Genomic DNA, 21694 nt, shown 5'->3' with positions numbered 1-21694 from the left:
GCCTGACTGGCTGTGGATGTCTTTTTTTATCTGAGTTTTCAACTGCCTTGATGTAAAGGATAGAGCTGTCAACTTTGGGGAGCCATGTTCGAATCCCAGTCTCAGCTCAACATCCCTTGACTTTGGGCAAATTTGCGTAAGCCCCTGTGCCTAAAAAGGACAAAAATTATGTAACACAGCCTGGTTTGAGGTAAAGAGCTTTAATGCCCATGGGCCAGGTTCACACTGAAAATAACTACCACAAAAAAAAATCGACACCGTGGAAAGACAGTTAAGTGGGTGGCCTGGAAGTAGCAACTCTACATGTGGAGAAGCTGAAAGGGTTCAGGGGATCAGTGGCAGCGACCACAAAAGTGAGGGACACTCTATGGGTGATTTTGAATTTTGGGAGGAAGAGGGAGAAGGTAACTCTGCAGATGACAGCAGCACTGACAGCCTCTCTTCTTGGGGGTCATGCAGACTACATAATTGGGGCGGGCACTGATGCCAACCTTTAACAGACATCTAGTGAGATATGCTTTATAAAAAATAAATAAAAGGGAGGCACACTGGACCAAAATAGTGCAGTGAAAGCTGAGGATCCAGGTTAGGACTAAGCGCCTGAGTTACAGCTTGATGATCGGTTTGTCCGTCACAACATAACAGATATGCCGTCCGCCATATATCCTAAAGTCCTTGGAATAAGGCGGATATCCTAGCAGCCATTTATCCGAAGGCCCTTGTAATAAGGAAGATGGGGTATGTGTCACGTTGTGACAGAGTAGACCATCCACCAAGCTCTAAAGTAGGCCCAACATTTTCATATTTATTTTTCAATTCCCTAATCTCATCGCATTTGACCTGTATACTTTCATGAGCTCTGATGAGACAAAGATCGGCAAAGGAATTCATGAAACAAAGTTGAGTGGTAACATGGGCTGCATTCTGAAATAGTACAAAGTAGACTGATACACCCAGGAAATGTGAAATCTGTATCAAATGTGGAGAACTGGAAACAATAAACATTGAAATAAAAAACTGATTTGTAATGGCGCAGAAGATCTAAACATGATGGAATGGCATTAGCGGACAGAAATTACCAGTGGTCCATTCAAGCACCGCCGCATACTTTTTGTGCGTGTACGCAGAGCATTGCCTGGCTGAGGATGTGCAAAGCCTACCTAAGGAGCAGAGGGCATGGTGTACAGGGAGTGTTTAAGACATAGTTTATTGTATGCAATAGGTAGTGAAGCTGTGAGATACACACCCAAACGTGACCGTGGATAGTGCAGAGAGAGGTTGGGGGTTTACACTGTCTAGCTAAGGATGCACAAAACATGGATGAGAATGTAGGCCTAGCAGCAGGCACATGGAGCCTGATGGAGTACGGCTGAGGTTATAGTGAGGATGAGCGAGGGCCTGCCAAGTGGATACTTCGGGTGCAGGGCAAAAATGAGCAACAGACTCAAGAGTACTTTTTCAGGAACAATGGTGGTCAACAATGTTTGTTTTATGTCTATGTTGAGCATTGTTTCAATTTATGTAATGTCACAGGTAGTCTGACTTTTTCCTTGGACATGTTTACTTATACTTAACCATTAACAGAAGTAAATGAAATACTTCAGATTCATTAAATGATTTAATGGTCTAAGCCTGTTTAATAAATAAACAGCCAATAAAATTACCGGCCAGGACCTCTTTTTGACACAAGTTATATGGGCGCTTCCAGACCGGTCTCGGGCCAAACCCCTTTTTGTATTAACCATACATTGTGTAGGCATCAGTGCTTTATATGCTGTTAGCACCGGGGTCATTTCTTGAACTTCAATACAACAAATGAATATTTTGCGCAGGAAAAAAAACACAGACAGTTAATCTGGACTGGTTATCTCCATTTGCACATTCCTTCTAATTGATGTTACTTGCACTTCTAAGGCGAGATCAAACTGCAACAGGTAAGGCACATGAATACCCTGACCTAAGTGCCTTATAAACAGTAGCATCTGATAATTCCTGCAAAGGAATCTGTAAAAAGTTCTTTGATTTTTTTTTAAAGTATTCGGTCAAATCAATATCTTCCCATGACTTGGATAGTTTACTGCTCTACTTCTTCAAACGCGATCTCCACCTACAATTTTCTTTTAGCAATTTTCCTCACAACCAAGGCTTATTATATGAAACAAGATTCTCATTTTTGCCCTTTAAAACTCAGATGTTTATCATTTTAGCCCTCTAAAGCTCATAAAATTTGAGTCGCCTCTGCGTGCTATTTTTTAATGTCTACGCAGCTAAGAGATTTAAACTATAAGGAGTTGATAAAATGTCTTCTCTTTGTTTGCAATGTTTCTTGAACAATGTAACACACAAGCAAGATAAATTAATATTAATGGCAGGAGATAGTAGCAGAGCTAACTTTGGAGAATGTACAACTGATTGGGGTGAAATTCACACTATAAATATCACAGCGACTGATATGTATATATACTCAAGAAGACATGGTATTTTGGCCTCCAAAAAATGAGATGGGTTTGATGTATTATACAAAAAAAATTTATAGCTCAGGAGAAATTCATATATATATATATATATATATATATATATATATATATATATATATATATATATATATATATATATATATATATATATATATATATATATATATATATATCATTCAGAACAATTGAATTTCCTCTGAGCTATACACTTTTTTGTACAATACAGCAAAACCATTTCCTTATTTGGAGGCCAAAATACCACTTCCACGTCTGTTTGCCTATGCTATATGTAACAAGATGCAATTTCTCACTAGTGCATATGTGGCTTTTTTCATATTATTTAAGCTTCCAGCGTGGCACAGCAAATTGTAATTTAACAGAGAATTAAGTCCAGCATTGGATTCATTAGATAAACCATTTCTTTAGTATACTACTCAGCTCAGTACACCACTGAATGATTTCCTACAGAAATCATAAATCAGTTGTAATGGGTATTACTTCATTTCTAAAAGGACCAAAGGTCTACTTCAAGAGGGAAGTGAATCAAACTCTTTTACAATGTAGCACATACATTGTGCGATCAGACCACCACAAAGTTTGAATTTTGCATCATTGACCGATCACACTGGACCTCAATACTTATGGGTATGAGGGACTTGGAATTTGGACAATACTTCATTATTTCAATGCTTCTCCCAAATGATTTCCTGTTTACTTCGTCTTATTGTTTGCATCGTCTCTTTTACACATATTTAAGGACAGGTATCAATGTTTTGCATGAACAGATCTCAAGGAATGCTGGTGTTACTCCATCTTGCATTGAGATTTCACATCAACGTTTCTCGCCATTAAATTGCTTCCTTTAAAATGTGTCTATTAAAGCTCTGCTACTTTATTTCTTGACTCAATGACTTCTCCAAAAAATACATTTGCTTTCATTTTCTTTTAGCCATATAGGATTTCCAAATGTCAAACTTAGGGCTTTAAAACTAGACTGTCATATGCAACTGCGATATAGGCTTCTTTTCCTTCCTTATTTCTGCTAGAAAAGTAATTCCTTTCTAATGCATTAACCTTTTTCCCTTCATTGACAAGTCAACAAGGAGGTGGCTTGTTCAGAGTGTAAAAAAGCCCTAACCTGCATAGCTTTATCCATAATTCCGCCTTGCCATCATGTCTCTTGTATTATTGGAGTGTAGGACTAATTTCAAGATCAATTTCTTTTAATTTTCCTCTTAGTGCCACTCATTTCAATCTATCTTAGGGTTCTATTCTTGGAAGTTTCGAAGCAGGGGATACCGATAGATGTCTCTGCCATTCCAGTGATTTCTAGAAAGCTATAGGAACATCTAAAGGGGTGAGGGTCACACTCTTTTATAACTTCTACGTTTCTGACCTTTTCAGCATTTTTATCATTGTATAACAAAATGTGTGATGCCCTAACCTGTGTGCCATCCACTTGGCTTGCTATCATTCCTACACTAGCTTCACAGAACTGTACCAAACCGGCTTGGCTATCCTAAATGCTGCCCTAGGCATGCCACCCTGTCTCTCTCTGGCTTCCAGTGCCTTGGAGGACACCACACCACGTCAACCACCCTTCCAACTGCTGACCACAACTGCAGCTCTTGCTTTGCATAAATGGCAGCTCCCATGTACAGTGTCGCTCTGGCTCCAGATACAAGGGAGCCAACCTAGCTACCTTGGTGCTCAGTATTCCCCTCCAATTCCCATTTGGACTTTCCAAGCTTGTGTCCTCCACACCATACCTTATTGAAAGTTGGCTGTTACCACTTTCATGACATTAAAAGTGTCAACATTTGTGCTTTTACTATTTAAAATGTGAAACTGTGAAGTGATACCCAGTGGTTTATGGTGAACACACATTATTGTCCCTCATGGGCTGATGGTTTGAGCAGCTGATGGCACACAGGAGCAAACTGTGAGAGGAGCTTAGGCACTAGGGCTGTGTGAGAAGCTTGGGCCCACCGATGCTGTGAAGAGCTTGAAAAACAACATGACTGGGCCAAAAGTGTCAGAGGGCAAAACTCACCTAGGTGAAAAGAAAGCAATAGAAAAACGTTTTGAAAGCCGTCACCTACAGCAAAATACCCTCCCTTAGAACAGTAGTTTCTATAATGTGTTTTTCTATTTTCCAATTGAAACTTTCTCTCCCACTAAGAATGCCCACTTTGCAGTGCATAAATTTGGGCCAGTCCGCCACTTGGGAAACTCCACTTTATGGTAACTACGGGAGGACTGTCCAGGGAAGGGCGTTTCTTCATTTTTAGATCACTAATGAATGCATATCAAACATCAAAGCGGCCGCAAAAGTGAAAGTAATCGCTGTAAAGCGCGGCGCGCGTGCCCGCGCACATGCACTGTAGCTCTAGGCTGGCCTGGTAGCACTTTTTGGAGCCCTCTCAATAAGTCTCGCCAGACCAGCGCATGCGCTGGGTCAGGCGAGACCTAAAAATGATGGAGAGTCGCAAACAGGGACAAACTTTGTGTAGAGTTTAGGCACAAGGAAAGACAGAGTGAAGAGCTGAGCAGAGAGACAGACACAGTAAAAGTGCAAAGGGACATAGAGTGTGGAGAGCTTTGAGACAGGGAGTGAAGACTTTTCTGCAAACGAACAGAGTGTGAGGGACTGGATCACCTAGATAACATGAGATAAGATTGGAGCACATTATCAATACAAGGAGATGTTGGCACATGGTTAGACTGTGTGACATGCTTGAAGAGAATATGAGATGTTACATCACATGCGATTACAACATGGTCGTTACAACGACCGCGCTGTTACAACGCAAACCATTCCATCGCAAGTTTTTTCTACGACATGCCGTAGGGGGCGCGCTGGACTTAGGAATAGTATAATTTACTATTCCAACTCCAGCGTGTGCAACAGTAGGGAAGGTGTTGGAATAGTAATTTATACTATTCCTTAGTTTAGCGCGCCCCCTACAGCAAGTCGTAGACATAACTTGCGATGTACACGCTGCATCCCGCGTGAACACCATTGATTAAATAAAATTAGTAGGTAGGTGGCAAGAAGAGAGATTATAGATCTTAGGACAAATGGAGAGATTAAGGAGTTTGTATCACATGACCAAACAGTGTTCGGAACTTCTGGCAAATAAAAAGTGTCAGGCGCTTACTATGATGGTTTAGTGTGTGGAGATGAGTCGCAACAGCAGAGTGTGGGAAGGTGGGGCACATGGACTGAGTGCGAGATGCTTATGAGACAATCTCGAGGCACATAAACACTTAAAAACGTGAGCCATAGTAACCTATAGTGCGGAACGCGAAGTCCATGGACTGTAGAGAGAGAGGTGTTTTGAGGCAGAGTGTAAGGAGCTCAGGACACATCGCCAGAGAGCAAGGACGGTGCCAGCAATGCTGTGGATGTCCTCAGAATCCAGAAACACTCATTTCTGTCACCTCTAAAGGCAGCTAGAAACCAAAGGAACCTGAGAAGATTGACCTCTTAGTAAGAACTGATACATTTGTAGTCATTCTCATTATGTTCCCTATCTTTTGTCCATGTCTGAATAGAAATATGTGATGGATTGCAGAGTTAAACAACACATACAGTGCACGCAATACAATAATCTCGACTACAACAGTTTTCCCACCTTTGCTTAAGGATAATAGCTATTGGTGGACAATATTAGAAACATATTCGAAGAGAGTCTGCACTTCAATACTCCCAGCCTTTTCAATGGGATACGTATTAACTCTGATATTTTGTGCATGAACAGCCATGACAAGTCTCCATGTGGCCCATACAGGTACATGTGTTCATTAAGCTGCCATTGCTGGAAGGATTATTTGGGAAATATTCAACTTACGGCTTCCTTAATCTCACAGCTGAAGACGTGGATCTGGAAATCTTCAGACCCCCGGTAGCTCTCGGTGAAGGCGAAGCAGTTGCCCTCTGGAGTCCCATCACACCCGCGGACACAAAACAACACCTTGTAGATGGGAAACGAGGCTACCTCCACACTGGTGGCCTGGTTGATGATCCTGCACATGGGGGACGGCAGAGGAATATATGAAGGAGGACCACAGAGGGTGGGAGGAGAATCACAAGATAAGAAATGGCATCAAAGACCACCTTTAACAGGGAAGGAAAATACTCAAAGTGCTGGTCTGGGAAAAGGTGAATTTAAATACTCCACCACAGGACATCTGGGACTTAATAGACATAATAAGGCCAGAAAGCTGGGGGTTGAAGGAATGCTGGAGCAACAACCTGAAGACATTACAGCAGTCTACCAGCAGTCAGGGACAGAGGGAATTCTGAGAGAGCACAAGGAAGACAGACTCGGACAGGTAATGGAGGGCACAATGCTAATGAATCTAATTAAGTGATCTGGAGTTTTAATACTGACCTGCTACTTTCTTTGGAGAAATGCTACATATAAAAATGAACATGTTTGTAGGTAATGTATCCATGTACTGTAGACATACATGTTGACATATACAAATTGGTGTCTAACCCCCTAAAATGACATTTCTGGGATGTTTCCGTTAGGTGTTGCTCCACGGATAGCAGAAAAGAGGACCACTGGACTTGGACATGGTGAAGTGATTTGGTACACCTGGGATCTGCCCTCTGAGGCACAGACGTACCAGGCCGTAACCCGCCCAAAGAGAAAACCTTTAACCAGGTACTTCAAAGCTGTCCAGGGATGCTTTGTCAAATACCCTAGTCCCAGTGCCCAGTACCATGTGTACCCCTCGCAGCTCACCTGACGGAACCTTCTGGAACATTTGGCACATAGAGAGTGATGGCGAGCGGGTCCGAGCTCTGCGTCCTCATGGCTGCCATGGCCCGGAGCGCCTCCAATTCATTGCGCGGAGCAGAGACACCCATGCAGCCCAGGTACATCAGCTTGTTGAATAAGACACTGTGCTCCTCTGGGGGATCATTGCAAGGAGAGGGGGGCCTGGGTGCTGAGATCTCTGAAAATATGACAGCAATAAGGAATCATGTTACAGAAGTGCATACCAGAGAGTTAACACACTGAATAGGTCATGGTGAAAGCGGACAGTACTCTCCAAACATGTACACCAAGCCTATCCACCAACCTGACAGAACCTTACGAGCAAGTTACACACTAAACATGGCCTTCTATCTGATCCCACAGCTTGTTAAAGACAGGCTATAAACATCACACTTTAGGTTCTAGCCTCTGGCTTCACAGTGCTTTACAGATGGGTTGCATGTTAAACAGCTCCTCCTTTGGGGTCAAAGGTCACTTTCTTTTATTTTGAAAAGCCCAGTCCTAACCAGTAAAAGCAATAGGAGTGCTGCACATCGTTACTAAACCAAATAAAGGAAAATCCTACAAAAGAATGAAAATGCAATTAAAAAATCATATAAAACTAGAAAGATGGGTATAGATTAGCAGCAACATGGGTAAAGGCACAGATGAAGGAAGTAAACAGTAGACAAACGTAAAAAGACCTCTTTAAACAGGAAACTGAAGCTGAAATTGGGTTTACTGAAAGCCTTTTGTAACAGTACAAGGCTGGTAATAAGGTGTAGCTCCAGTTGAAGATACTTCAAGAGCTATGGAGCAGCTGCCTTAAAAGGCTTGTTTTAACATTCTGCTCTCTCTGAAGCGAAGAGATGGGCAAATGCTTTTGTCAGTGCCCCGGGTAATCCTAGAGCCATCAAGTGAAGCTTACCTGCAACATATCATAACTGGGGAAAGCCTTCAAAGGCACACAACCTATCTTAACAGGCTCCACAAAATCACGGGGCAACCATTGTACGAACAAAGGAATATGGATCAAGAGATCAAATATGGCTACCAACCAACAAAGAGGCCACATAATGAACACTGCCTTATAAGTGTTCAATGTACAAGTAGACAACCCACTAAAAACACTGCAGTGATCAAACCTAGAAAAAACGAAATATGGATATCGGTGCACAAGTGATCAGGCAGCAAAAAGGTCATGCTTCTGCAAAGCACAACGTTGAAAATGACAAGGACAAACAGATATGGCAAATGTGTGAGGAAAAAACAAGACACAAAATGAACATCGAAGGTTGAACAGAAAGCGTGGCAAGCGAGCAGGAGGAATATGAAACATTTTGGGAATGGCAAACCATAGCGTTTGACTTTATGAAAACAGTCACTTAGGCACTAGTTACAGCTAACCTTTACTAACTTAGAGGCAGATGAGCGTTGATTTCATAATGGTTGATGGAAACCCAGGAGACATAGCCACACAACGACCCCATGTAGATGCTGAACAACACAGGAGCCATGATCGACCCCTTAAGGACTCTGCTGGTCATGTGTAGGGGGCCATGGGAACCAATCAGGATGAAATGAGCTTGACTGAAGAGGAAGGATGACAACCTCTGCAGGGCTAAGATGGGAAGCAGAGACAAGTGATGGACAGTCTCCGGAGCCACGGAGAGATCTAGCAGGCTCATGGCATCATCCACCATCATTGTTGTAATCTCTGAACTACAACAGTGAAAATCCAAATGATGGGACCATAAAACTATTGTGAGAGGGAAGGGTGACTGAGGCTAATGGCAAATTACCCATTTCTCAGCACTTTCCATCACTTATTACGGGGTTTTACAAACAGTGTGGGAACAAAGGACCACAACTGTGCACCAGCTGTCCCATTCAAGAATTATTTGATACTTTCCTGTTCTAATTGTTGATGGTATGTCCAGATGGCCTCTGATGCAAGGGGTCACCCTACAGGGACTCCAGTGGTTATCTGTCGAGCCTCTGCATGGAGCTGGGACAAAGAAAATCGCCATGCTCTATGAAAAGGCAACTGGCGAGTAGCAGTGATTCATTATTTTTGGGGGTGCTGAGCACTGTATCCAGAGCAAGGTGCACTGACACCCTATGTAAAGTCCAGTAGCTCCTTTTATAGGGGACCACGTTTCCCTCAAGATGAGTGTATAAGGGTCCTCAAAACAAATTTCATGAGCGTGCTCTCCGGAAGGTCTACATACATCAAAAGGGTGGATATGTGTCAGTCAGTACAATAACAAGACTAAGGGCCACATGTATCAAGATCTTTTCTGGTAGCAAACAAGCCGATTCTGTGAATGGGCCTAGTTGCGACCGCAATAAAGCAGTTTGGTATGTATCAAACCCAAAGTGCTATTCGGTAGCATGTTACCGAATCGCAATTTTGGTCTGCGACCAAATACCGATTCGGGATTTGGAGGGGGAGTCCCTTCCAAGTACCGAATCGGAATGGTATTAATGTTTTGCCACCGAATTCTGGTTGTAAAACATTATTAATTTACCAACTACCGAAGTGCAATGGTAATGCATTCGCAAACGGGAAGGGACCCCTTTCTATTTGTGAATGTAAAAAAAAAGTTTAAGAGAAGGTAGTGGTCCACAGGACCACTGTGTCTTCTTAAAAAAAGTTTTAAAAACAGAAAAGTTTCTTTTAAAACACATCTCGTTTTCCTTTAAGGAAAATGGGTTGCATAAAAAATAAAAAGACTGCTTTATTTAAAAGTAATCAATGACATGGTGGTCTGCTGACCTCAGCAGGCCACTATCCCTGTGATGGCCTTGATTACTAATGGGTCGCAAATTGCGACTGACCTTATTAATACGCATGAGGTAGCTTGATTTGCGACCCACTAGGAATCGCTACCTGAAACTCTATGTGTTTCATACATTAGGAATATCGATTTCTTAATTACAATTTGCAGAAAATCGCAATTAGGCCATCCCTATTCCTAATATTGATACATCTGGCCATAGATCCCTTCATCCTTCCTATATCCTACTTCACAGTCTGGGGAAATATTCAAAAAGTTCCATACATTCGGCCACTTCAGGAGTGTCCACAAAGACGACCTCAAGACCAGACAGCAGCCTCCCCTTAAGCAGACTGCAAAGCATGCTGGGAGCATTACTGGTCTCAATCTACCCAACAACACAGCTCCCTGCTAAGCATTATTTGTAATGCCCCCTCACAGACACGCCTGGCCTTTTAACTGAGGACAGAAGCATGCAAAGAAGCAGCCAGATATCAACTCTGATTTTGTATTGATTTTGATTGGAGGTGACCGCAAGGAACTCAAGATAAAATAGAGTTCTATTCCTGTAATTAGACCTTGCACCTGGACTAGACCTGCATGGAATGTTGATGCTTTCTGGACTGAAGATAGATGCTCACTGTCCCCTCAATTCTAGGGATAAGAATCATATTTGGTGACGGCTGCGCTGTGGTTGGCCTGGAAGTGCTGCCAGAGCGGAGGCTTCTATTCAGCAAAAGAAAATAGGAGGAGCTGCTCAGACCTATCAAAAGCACCTCAGAAGCCCAACACCATGGACAGCAAAAACATTACAACTATCAGGGAAATAGGCAATGAGATGAACCCAGGAGAGGTGATTCTTCTAGGCAAAATCACTCCCTTGCATCAACAACTGATACTTTTATAACCACAGACCCTCACAACCAAACTTTCGAACCACACCCAGTGCTTCCGAAAATGAAGCAGCTTTGAAAATGGGGTCACAGATACCTGAAAGGGGGCTTGACTGAGATTTGGAACCCAGAAGCACTGTAATTCTTCATCATTAACCAGTAGTTAACTAAGCCCGAGTAACCGCGATGAAATGTAAAATCCTGACTGTTCAGTTGGAACCGTGAGACCTGGACGTTTATCAAGCTTTCAATACCTTTCAATAGACTTGGTTTAGGTGTGATCTTGTTTCTTAAAATATGGACAGGTTCAGTACTGAGTCCCCAGTGGTACCCGTTGACTTTGTTCTCGCCTCCTCATCCGCACATCACTTCCTTAGACTCCAGTGTTAAAATGCTTTCAGCACCATGGAGATCCTCAGAGCTGTCCATGATGCTGAACTCTAAAAAGATGACACTGGCTTGCTATTTTCCTTAAGGAATATTTTTTCAACCCTGACCATGGAACTTTAACCTGAACTAGTCTAAGAATCACCAAACATGGCTAACTGTCAGATTCAGTAAACTCTTTTGAATGGTTAGGAGACTGCCACAATTTGAGATTTTTATTGTGGTTACTAAAACGTTACTCCTTTTCACTAAATATCTATGACTGGAGAGAGAAGGGTGAAAGAGAGAGACAGGAAGAAAGAGTGTTGACAGAATTAATTGAATTCAACTATCTAACCACCGCTCAAGATTAGTTTGGGACTGCTCACACAAGCTACCCCTGGAAGTCCAGGAGAATCAGGAGGCCTCAAAGGCACGACCTTCTGTCTCAGACCACTAACAACAATCCTGGTCACTTTGGAACGAATGTAGTTTCATATATGATCCTACTAAGTGGTCCCTTCGCTTCAAGATGTGGGAAAAACTCTGGAAGTTGGTGGCAGTGGTGGGGTCAAAATTGATATCTCAAACTGTGTTCCATCAAAACTCTTTTTAACCCTTAGAAACATTACAATTGAACTGAATATGGAAACCAAAGAGACTGTTTAGAGGCCAATTACTGCAGATGCTCCAAAGGAACAGAATCAAAATTCACAATTGAAGGTACCATGAACCATTGAAACTGGCCGACTACCTGATCCGGTAACCAGCAAAGATGAGAATCCAGCAGAGAGCAGGATCTCGTACTCAGTAATGTAATGGGTGTAGCAAAACCTGAGGTGTATCCTACATGTTATGATAAGGGTATCCAAACACAACAGAAGGGGAGAGATGTAAGCTCCTTTTCCATCCTCCCTAAATTAAACACTTATATCCACAAACAGAGGAAAAGGAGGAAGTTTGAGTGTTGTCTAAGAACAGAAGAAACACGTCGGAGAAAAACAAGGTTTCTGAAAATTGCCCTCACCCACTAATATTGCCATACTTCATCATAGGGCTGCTACAACATCCCTGCGTGGACCAACGCCTGGGATGGAGCAAAAGGAAGGGGGAAGACAATACAAACAAAAATATATTGGGATGCATGCAGCAGAACAACGAAAAATGGAATGTTAAAACTAACTCATGGATGCCCTAAACTAAGCCATATTCTGCGAGAGCTCGAACTTCTGTGTTATTCTGTTTGTAATACCAGTTTAAGAACTGTTATTGTGGTTCCTCAGTGCTATGCTATATCTTTCTTGATATTGTACAATTTCAATGTCTTGGGTTTGACTAATCGTATTTAAGTTTGTCTCATGGTGGGATAATTAGTTTTGCCCACCGCCATTATTCATTGGATACTGCTGATTAGTTTGACTAAACCTTGTAAATCTATGAAAGATACAATACTGGAGAAAAAATAAGTTATTTACATGTACACTGTGGTTTTCCAGTAATTATATTTTTTATAGATTCACATGTGACCCTCCTTCCACCCAGTTAAGGCTCACCAATTGTATACCTCTTACTTTATTTACACTTGTGCTCGAAATCTGAGGTATGGTGGCTCTGCAGGGGATGAGTACTTCAGGGTCTCGCCAATTATTGGCTGAAGTTTGGGAGTATTAAATCAATGTGAATTCCCTACTAACTACTATTGTTTTTTTCAATGGCGTTTAATGCTAATGCTTAAGCACTGCTTTTATTACTGTTACTGTAGGACTCCGACCAGGACAACGGGGAAGATTCATGCATGTGAATCTATAAAAGATACAATACTAGAGAACAGGATGTCTTCCGCATACAGCAAAATAACATCTTCCCACTCAAAGTCTCAGTGAAGTCCCAGGATCACGGTGTCACAATGAAACCAGTTAGCCAGTGGCTCAGTTACCACCACAAAAAGCAGAGGAGATAAGGGACGCACCTGTTGTGCGCTCCTGCCCAGTTTGAACTCCTCCGAGATGCTGCTGTAGACCCAGACCCAGGCTGTCAACCTTCGACAGAGAAGACATATCCAGGTCAGAAAGGAAGGACCAAAGCCCATCTGCCAGAGCAGGGTCATTAGATTGGGCAATTCCAAGGAATCAAACACTTTCTCAGTGTTTCACACCTTGAACACTGCTGGTCCCATCACCACCCCTCCCCACACCAGACTGCTGAATAGCTGCCAGTTGTGCCTTGTAGACCTAAATGGCATAAAGTCTGATTGATCCCTTATTTCAGGTGAAGCATGTTTCTTTCACTTACTTGACATGCCTCCACATGGCCCTGGTCTGTCAGCTCCCACTGGTCTAATCTCTCAGGAAGTATTCTGATATTCTCCCAGCTGAGTCACTGGCACCAAAAACTAGTCTTGTCTAGAGAGAGAGTGGTATGCGTATGATGTGTAGGAGTAATGGCGGAACTCCGGGTGGGTGACCCGCCATAGATCCACCAAGCTCAGTTCCTCTGTGAAAGATTGGTATTCTCTCTTGGCCTCCCCCTTTTGAGTATTCTATCTATCGCCCCTTGCAGGGCTAGACTGACATTACCTCCCACAATAAGGAGCACATCAGGAATCTCAGCTATCCAGTTTTCTGGTTTACCCAACCCTGCACTTGGAGCCTCGGCCGAAGGTGCCATGATGATACAACCAACTCCTCCCTATTCCATGTGCCCTTCACTGGGGGTGCGTGTTTGATTTGCTCAAGCGCTCCGTCCATCATCCCCTTTGGTATCGCTTTGTTCGCCCTAAGTTGGCAGGGTATGCCCAGACGTGGGTCCCTTGCTCACTTTGCCACTGGATTCAAGATAGCCTGGCTGAGGAGGGTTATGAACCCGAAACCAGTCCCAGGATGCTTGTTTCCGGTCCAGGGAAGACATGGCTTGGCAGTTCGGGCTGGACTGTTCCCATGAGGCACAGGGTCAGACTGATTTGCATATGGCCATGTCTGAACTGGGGTGGTGGAGTGAGCTAAAGAATGATGATGGATTAAACCCAGATCAGTTGACTTGGGGTGAGTGTTTGATTTGCTCAAGCGCTACGTCCATCATCCCCTTTGGTATCGCTTTGTTCGCCCTAAGTTGGCAGGGTATGCCCAGACGTGGGTCTCTTGCTCACTTTGCCACTGGATTCAAGATAGCCTGGCTGAGGAGGGTTATGAACCCGAAACCGGTCCCAGGATGCTTGTTTCCGGTCCAGGGAAGACATGGCTTGGCAGTTCGGGCTGGACTGTTCCCATGAGGCACAGGGTCAGACTGATTTGCATATGGCCATGTCTGAACTGGGGTGGAGGAGTGAGCTAAAGAATGATGATGGATTAAACCCAGATCAGTTGACTGGGGGCGAGTGTTTGATTTGCTCAAGCGCTCCTTCCATCATCCCCTTTGGTATCGCTTTGTTCGCCCTAAGTTGGCAGGGTATGCTCAGACGGGAGTCCCTTGCTCACTTTGCCACTGGATTCAAGCAAGCCTGGCTGAAGACGGCTGAAATGCCAGAAACCGGTCCTAGGAAGCTTGTTTCCGGTCCAGGGAAGGCATGGCTTGGCAGTTCGGGCTGGACTGTTCCCATGAGGCACAGGGTCAGACTGATTTGCATTTGGCCATGTCTGAACTGGGGTGGCAGAGTGGGCTAAAGAACGGTGATGGATCAGGCCCAGATCTGTTGACTGGGTGTGAGTGTTTGATTGGTTCTGATGCTCCGTCCATCGCCACCCCTTTTTGTACCGCAGAATCGGCCCAGCACCATGATTTCCCAAAATTCTTCTATTTCACACAAGGGTGGCACTAAAATCAGGCTAACAATGGGGGCATCGTCACCGCCCGAGTTGGCACCCCCACTGTAGGTCAGCTTACAGTGCCACACCAGCGCAAGCCAGTTCTTTCCTATCCATGCGAGTCCATGAAGAGGCACAAAGGCCCCTTCCACCTGTATCTGAGCTGAAGAGCCTTTCTTCTCGCCCCAGGCTCCAAGCATTTTGCGTCTCAGGTATTATCTTCACTTGAGGGGCTACACTTCCACTTTGGGAGGGGTCACGTATCCTCACCATTACTGAGGGTCACAGGCTGCCTCACTCCAACAACTACTGACCGTGCTCGCCCTTCTAGGCGCATCCTGGAATCAGGCCAATTATAGCGACTCCCCAAGGCCAGGCTCCACTGGTCTTGTCTCAGCAGCACGGCTTAGCGCATTAGCACTGCACTTAGCGCCATCTTGGGCTCTGCCGCAAACCCCGTCCTTGCCTGTAGCTCTTAGATTCCTTCTCGGGACAGACCATTGCCCATGCACCAGTACTTCCAGGGTCACCAGTGTCTTCAGTGTCCCTCTGGAAGCCCAAAGCATTGAAGGGCTTTCAGGATTCCTCCTCCTGCAGGGACTACAGCACAGAAGCTCGATCTACATATCCGTCTCCATTACTGTCTTGGCCACGCCCCACCAACAGTGGTGTTTCTGATGCATTCAGACAGACATGCTATCCCCAATTACCGTTTATGATTAATACACATTAAGTTTCTACATCAGATGTATGTGATTGCCTTACACAAGATGGGATTACAAGACATCTGAAGTGGCAGTATCCTATTATAGTGGCCTTTTAGACATCGCTATTCTGGGCTGTGGCCGAGGTGACTGGCTCTAGGATACCCAAGGCACCCTTGGTGGCTCTCCTGGGTTGTGTTAAGAATGTTCTTGCTGGAGTGCGGAAACTTACTGCAATCTTGCTCCTGCTGGCTAACCGCAGAGTGGCTATGTGCTGGGGGCAAAGATCCTCCCCCAGTGTAAAAAACTGGCTACGAGATACAGCCAACTGCCAAGGGCAACTCAGAGCTAGCTCCAATCCACTCTAGGCCTAAAGACTAGGCTGCTGGGTCTGAATTGGGATAATCCAATGGTGACCCACCCTGCAGCGCTCGAAACCCGAGGATGTGATGGGCTCATCATAGTCTCTGTTGCTGTGAGGTGGACTAATCGGGTGGGGAGTGGAACCCTCTCTATGTTAGTTGGGCGATCAGTGGAAAGCGGTATAACCGTGGAACCTGGTACAGAGAATATACATTCTCTTTGTTAACGGTGGCCTATATGGCCACCTGCTGTCTGGGGGATGTTAATGTTCACTTGTATGCAATATTATTATGCTTAAAATCTAAATAAAAAATTACTCTGCTGACATGATGACAATTAAATTGCTAGCTTATGAATGTTTTGTTTAAGCAGTGCTTGCTGTCTCGATGCCTTAGTTTGTCAAAAAAGAACAGTGCTATTCCCAAAACTCTCTTGTGGGCTCATTCGTTTCACTTTGCTGTCATGATAAAGAGTCGAAGTTGATATGTAGGTTTTTTTTTTGTTCAGAAAGTAAAGTCGTCCGTACTTTTTTAAAGATGCATTGAAAATATTGTTTCTTCATCTAAAACAGGCTTCCCAATGAGTAGCTTGAGAGCTGCTGGCAACTCTCCAGCTACTTTTAAGTAGCTCTCCTCTGTTCAGGCTAGCCCATTATATTAGAAGCTTTTGCTTTATTGAATTAATATATTTATACTAAAATGGGAAAGCCTGTATTTGGGACCAAAATGTGTGTGTCTTCATAACTCGTTAGCTGATGTTTGGAGAAAAATAGTTGAATGTCCAAAATATTTAAAGCTGGTATTTGAATAATAAATCATGCAGCCTTTGGGAAGACCTATTACCAGTATGACCTTGGTGCCAAGGGTTTTGAATCTGTGGTTCTTATGTATTCTTCCCATAGAGGCATTCAAAATTGACAGCCTTTTTTGCATTACTAATGGCAAACCTGCACCAAGGTGATCACTGCTGGTAATCTTGTATTTTGTGTAATGTTGTCTGATATGGTTGCTATTAAGACACTAATAATATTAGTAGCTCGTGATGATTTTAATTGACCAAAGAAGTTCTTACTGCAGAAAGGTTGGAGACCCCTGAACTAAAGTATCTTCCATGCAATATTTTCTTGTGCATGCCGTACCAGTTCCGACCCAACAATGCAAACTTCATTCCCTCTATTGATTCTGTCTAGCAATTGGATTTGACTCCCACTTTCTATATTGTTACAGCTCAAAACGTTTTCTTCATTGGGAGATTTTCATTTTAGGCCAGCTAGGGGTAACACAAAGAGAATCAATATGCACCAAACTCTTTGTCAATGCTGTCTAGTTAGATTCCAACTGGTTAAAAAAATAGTTGCACCATCAAAGTATTTTATGGTACATCCAACCTACTTTTCAACACGGTGAAATTGTGTCACTGTTTACTACACACAAAAACGTGAATTTAGTTGTCGTGTTGCGGGCCAGTTTTATTGCATGAAAGTGATTAACTGGCAATAAACCATCAAGCGGAAATGCAAACCTGACGTAGAATCAGCTCATTTACAGTATAGGGAAAGACCACCACCGACCTCTTGTAATTTTAACAGAACAGGCATCTCACATATATATTATGATTTATACCTGCACCAGATGGGTCCAGCACCAGATGCAGAGGGTGATTCCTGGCATGACTGATGGTAAGATCTCCCACGGACACATCTGAGGTCTCGCTCGAGTTCAGACCCTTCTCGTTATCGTTCAGGATCTCCTCCATTGCTTTTTCTAACTGTTCATCCCCATTAGACATGCTCTGAAAAATAGATATTAAACATCAATCATTCTTTTTGAAACTCATAAGAAAACAAGTAAAAGAGAGCATCTTTGTACTTCAGTCAAAGAACACAGCTTCCACAAGAAAAGTAGGACATCTAAAATCACCAGCCACAAATATACAGACATGAGACACTGCTTCCACAGGAAAGCCCTGAGAGCCTAGAGTTTTTACCACAAGCTTAAAAACATGGACATACAACCTCCCACTCAAAGGCCTGAGCACCCAAGTAGCATATGTTCTGCGATCCACGGCTGACTCTTCATTCCCTGATCCTTGCTGGACTTTAAACCCTGCTACCGGTGTAATCACATGACGGCAGGAGAATTTCTCTTAAGTACAATGCCCACACATGAAAAATGAGTAACTACATTTTAGAGGGCACCAAGCTACATTTAAAGTGAAAGTTACGCCTTTACAAAAAAAGTTTCACCACCAATGCAACCTCCAACTATAACCACTATACGCTTGGTCTTCCAGGTCCTCAATTTCATTATTTTTACAAGATACATTCAGTCAGTGGTTTTCAAAGATGCTAGTGGTCTACTGCAAGAAGCCAGAATTACGCCCTCTCAGGGTTTTATCCTAATATTCTACTTTTGAAAACTTGGAACACTAACCACATCCTGCTCCTTGGATAACTTCCCAGAGAGAGGGAACAATACAGTCGGAGCTACACCCAATAATATACAGGACATTAACAGGAGAACTTCAAATAGGATCATCTTCGCTGAAGAGACATATCATCACAAACCTTTAAGGACTTTGGCAATTCCAAAACAGTAAAAAATATGAAAGCGGAGCCTGCAGATAAACAACGACGGAACAAGGTTAGGAGCACTTTCTTAGGGTTGGGTTTCCTCTTTCTGGTTAAGTCTGACAAGTAAGAATTCTGGGCACTTTGTATCCTATTAAACATCCTAAATCACTTTTAGAAATATATACGACGCAAAAGCAACATTAATCTTTTAAAAACAGTGCTACAACAGAAAGTATGCAGGGCACTTTTCAAATCAACTTGCTTCAATTTGGGGTCAGGTGGAATTTTCTGTACACAATCTTGTGTAATTCCAATTTTATGCAGTCTATTTCACCAAGCCCACATTTTCAACTGCAGAAGACTATACGGGGCAGAAAATGTGTCACGTCAACTGGGTGCCATGCTCTCAAGATTTTTTTCTGTTGTAACCAGAGACCCGATTGTGTCTCGTGTGATTTTTTTACGCAAGGTATACCCTCGCTGAGAAAAATCACTCCTGATACCAGCAAAGACACCAGTATGTCGAATAATAAGTATAATTTGGGAGGGAATTACATATATTACATGAAATAAAAATCTGATTTCATCCACCCCTAATTCTATACACAACTGTGCAAATGCTATTACAGGACATGCAGGAGATGAAGGTCAAGAGCAGGAGAGGGAAATAGACATGATGTGGAATGGAGGAGACCGGACAAAAAATGAAAAACAGGGGATATGCGCTCTGCCACTCCAATGCAGAAAATCAATCTTGCCATATAATATTCAATAACAATCTTCATGTAACTGAGTGTAGACCCCCATGCCAGAAGCAACCTGCACTCCTGGGGGCACTCCGGAGGCGCACTGTGGGCCACAGTAGGGGATCCATAGAACGGTCCACGAAGATCGGCTTCCTAATCCAAAAAAAAGCTACATTCAAGCGGTTCTTCTGTGGGAAGGTTCAGCTTTCAAGTTTCGAATTGCATGCTCCAGCCACCGCCCATGAGTAATGTTGGGTGTATTTTTCAATAGGGTATACTTGTTCTCCTGGTGATGTAGAAGATGTAATTCCTCAAAATCAGTAAAATTGGGTATTTAAGATTGTCTAAAAGTACATGTGAAAGTCTCTAAATTATATGAAGGCGCACACTCCTAACCTAGCTTATCCTTCTATTGTGTCCTAGGATTTCCAGAATTACAACTATCATGTGTTTCCTAATTCAACACCCAACCCATGTTACACAAACAGTCTGCTTTTTCAAGGCTTCCTACTCAGCGTGTGCTTCAGCCATGACGACTGTATTAAAAGGGGTATATCTACATTTCTCCCAATCTTAATCATGTTGATAAGAAGGAAGAGGTTGCCATGACATAAGGGACCTGTACAATGTCACTCTAGGATACTTACATTTATGTTCTCATTTACACTTGAAAAATTCCATTTATCCTTGAAATCCAAGTATTGAACTTAAAACAAATTTGCACGTGTGTTGATTCTGTGTACACAAAACGGGTAGCCTTTTAATATGGTCCTGTATTGCCATTAAGGCGTTCTATTCATTTGCATGAGTTTATTTGTATGTTTGCTTAAAGCATAATCTTTATGCATTACTCTCATTAATAGCCTGAGCTCTTGCACTTTGGGTTTTCGCCAAGAAAGGAGATACACAAAAACGAACAAGCTCTATGAGCGAATGTGCATTGTTTTTAGTTTTCGCTGTGTGTTCAGCAATCGGCTCTCTGCCAGGAGGTGATTTAATCTGTGTGTCTTTAAGTGATTGCTTCTGATCACAGTGTGTTCCCTGGTAGCAAGACGTTTAGCTCTTGAGTAAAGCCCAGCCAAGATAAATAAAAACACTTCACTAAAGGGGAGAGGAGGGAGCCTGTATTACTTTTTAATCTTTTTGGCCAAAGTCTTATTTGTCTTTTTGCTGTTGCCTTTTCTGTTTGTGGTCTGGGCTACCTGCTGCATCGGCTCAGCAACTCACGTGTATCATTAAGTTGAGCTATCCCAAAGATACACAAGACAACCGGAAGAATACACTCACACTTATGTCCACCCTATATTGCCATAAATCAGCATCAGCTACTCTAAAACAGACAAATGGTATCCGCAGTCTGTTACGTTTGCTAAAGGTATCCATCTGGCCTTGCCCTACTACCTTTACCATGCAAGTAAATGCATCATTGATGGCCGGTGCATATCAGACAGTGGTGGGCCGGTGTGTGTGTGTGTGGGGGGGGCAAAGGAGTCGACATTGCAAGGTAAGTGTTTTTATTTCTTTTTATTTTATTTTCCCTCATCGTCGTTTATCGACTCCCCCTCCAACCCCCGCCGCTCTTACCTGCACCGACCTATCACTGAAATGTATCACACATATGTGCAATAACAGATCTGTACTTTCGTGCTGGACTTCGGCAATGAAAAATAGAAAAAGTGATGGGTGAAAAGCTTGAATTAATCTCAACAACTGGAATTACTCCGGGTCACATTGCAGTCCATCTTTTTTAGCCCACCATGCCACTTCAGGTTAGACTTAGTCATATGCAAACCAGCCTTGGTCTTGCTTCAATAGGAACAGTCCAGCACAAACTGCCAACCAGGTCCTCTCTGAACTGGAACACAAGCAACCCAAGACCTACTGTAGGCTGAAGCGCGTTTATTAAATTTTTTGGACGACTTTTTATTGAATTGCTGAGTGGGGCCAGTAAAAGGAGGTCTATCCATGCAAGAAAGTAGATTATACACCCTAATTTATTATGATCTGTGCTCGTTATTACTCTGGCGTGGTCAGTACATTACTTCTTTAGATTGCCTGTGCAGAGCCTTAGTGAAGACTAATGAATAAGAAGAGATCCGACCAATCAGCATGTATGGGGTTAAGTGTACTGATGTAGCGAGGTTTGCAAATAAGTAAATCAAGACTGGCATCTTTGGTGTGTACAGGAGAGCTGTAATGTAGTGCTAGCTTATTCTCTTGA

At 43.1% G+C, this 21694-nt stretch overlaps 1 protein-coding gene across 2 annotated transcripts in view; it reads right to left on the bottom strand.

The window, feature by feature from the left end:
* RABGAP1L (RAB GTPase activating protein 1 like) overlaps positions 1–21694 on the bottom strand; it is a 1225189-nt gene that overhangs the window by 913527 nt on the left and 289968 nt on the right. For both annotated transcript variants that reach the window (XM_085601582.1, XM_085601581.1), the window contains exons 5-7: positions 17778–17946; positions 7235–7448; positions 6332–6506 (exon numbers count right to left, since the gene is read on the bottom strand). In XM_085601582.1, the coding sequence (XP_085457708.1) occupies positions 6332–6506; positions 7235–7448; positions 17778–17946 (558 nt within the window). The remainder of the gene's footprint in view (positions 1–6331; positions 6507–7234; positions 7449–17777; positions 17947–21694) is intronic.

Source organism: Triturus cristatus, chromosome 4_2 (genome assembly GCF_964204655.1).
Source record: "Triturus cristatus chromosome 4_2, aTriCri1.1, whole genome shotgun sequence".
In the NCBI taxonomy this organism is placed as follows: domain Eukaryota; kingdom Metazoa; phylum Chordata; class Amphibia; order Caudata; family Salamandridae; genus Triturus; species Triturus cristatus.
Note: the sequence above shows the minus strand (reverse complement) of the source record. Positions and strands in the feature narration are given on the sequence as shown.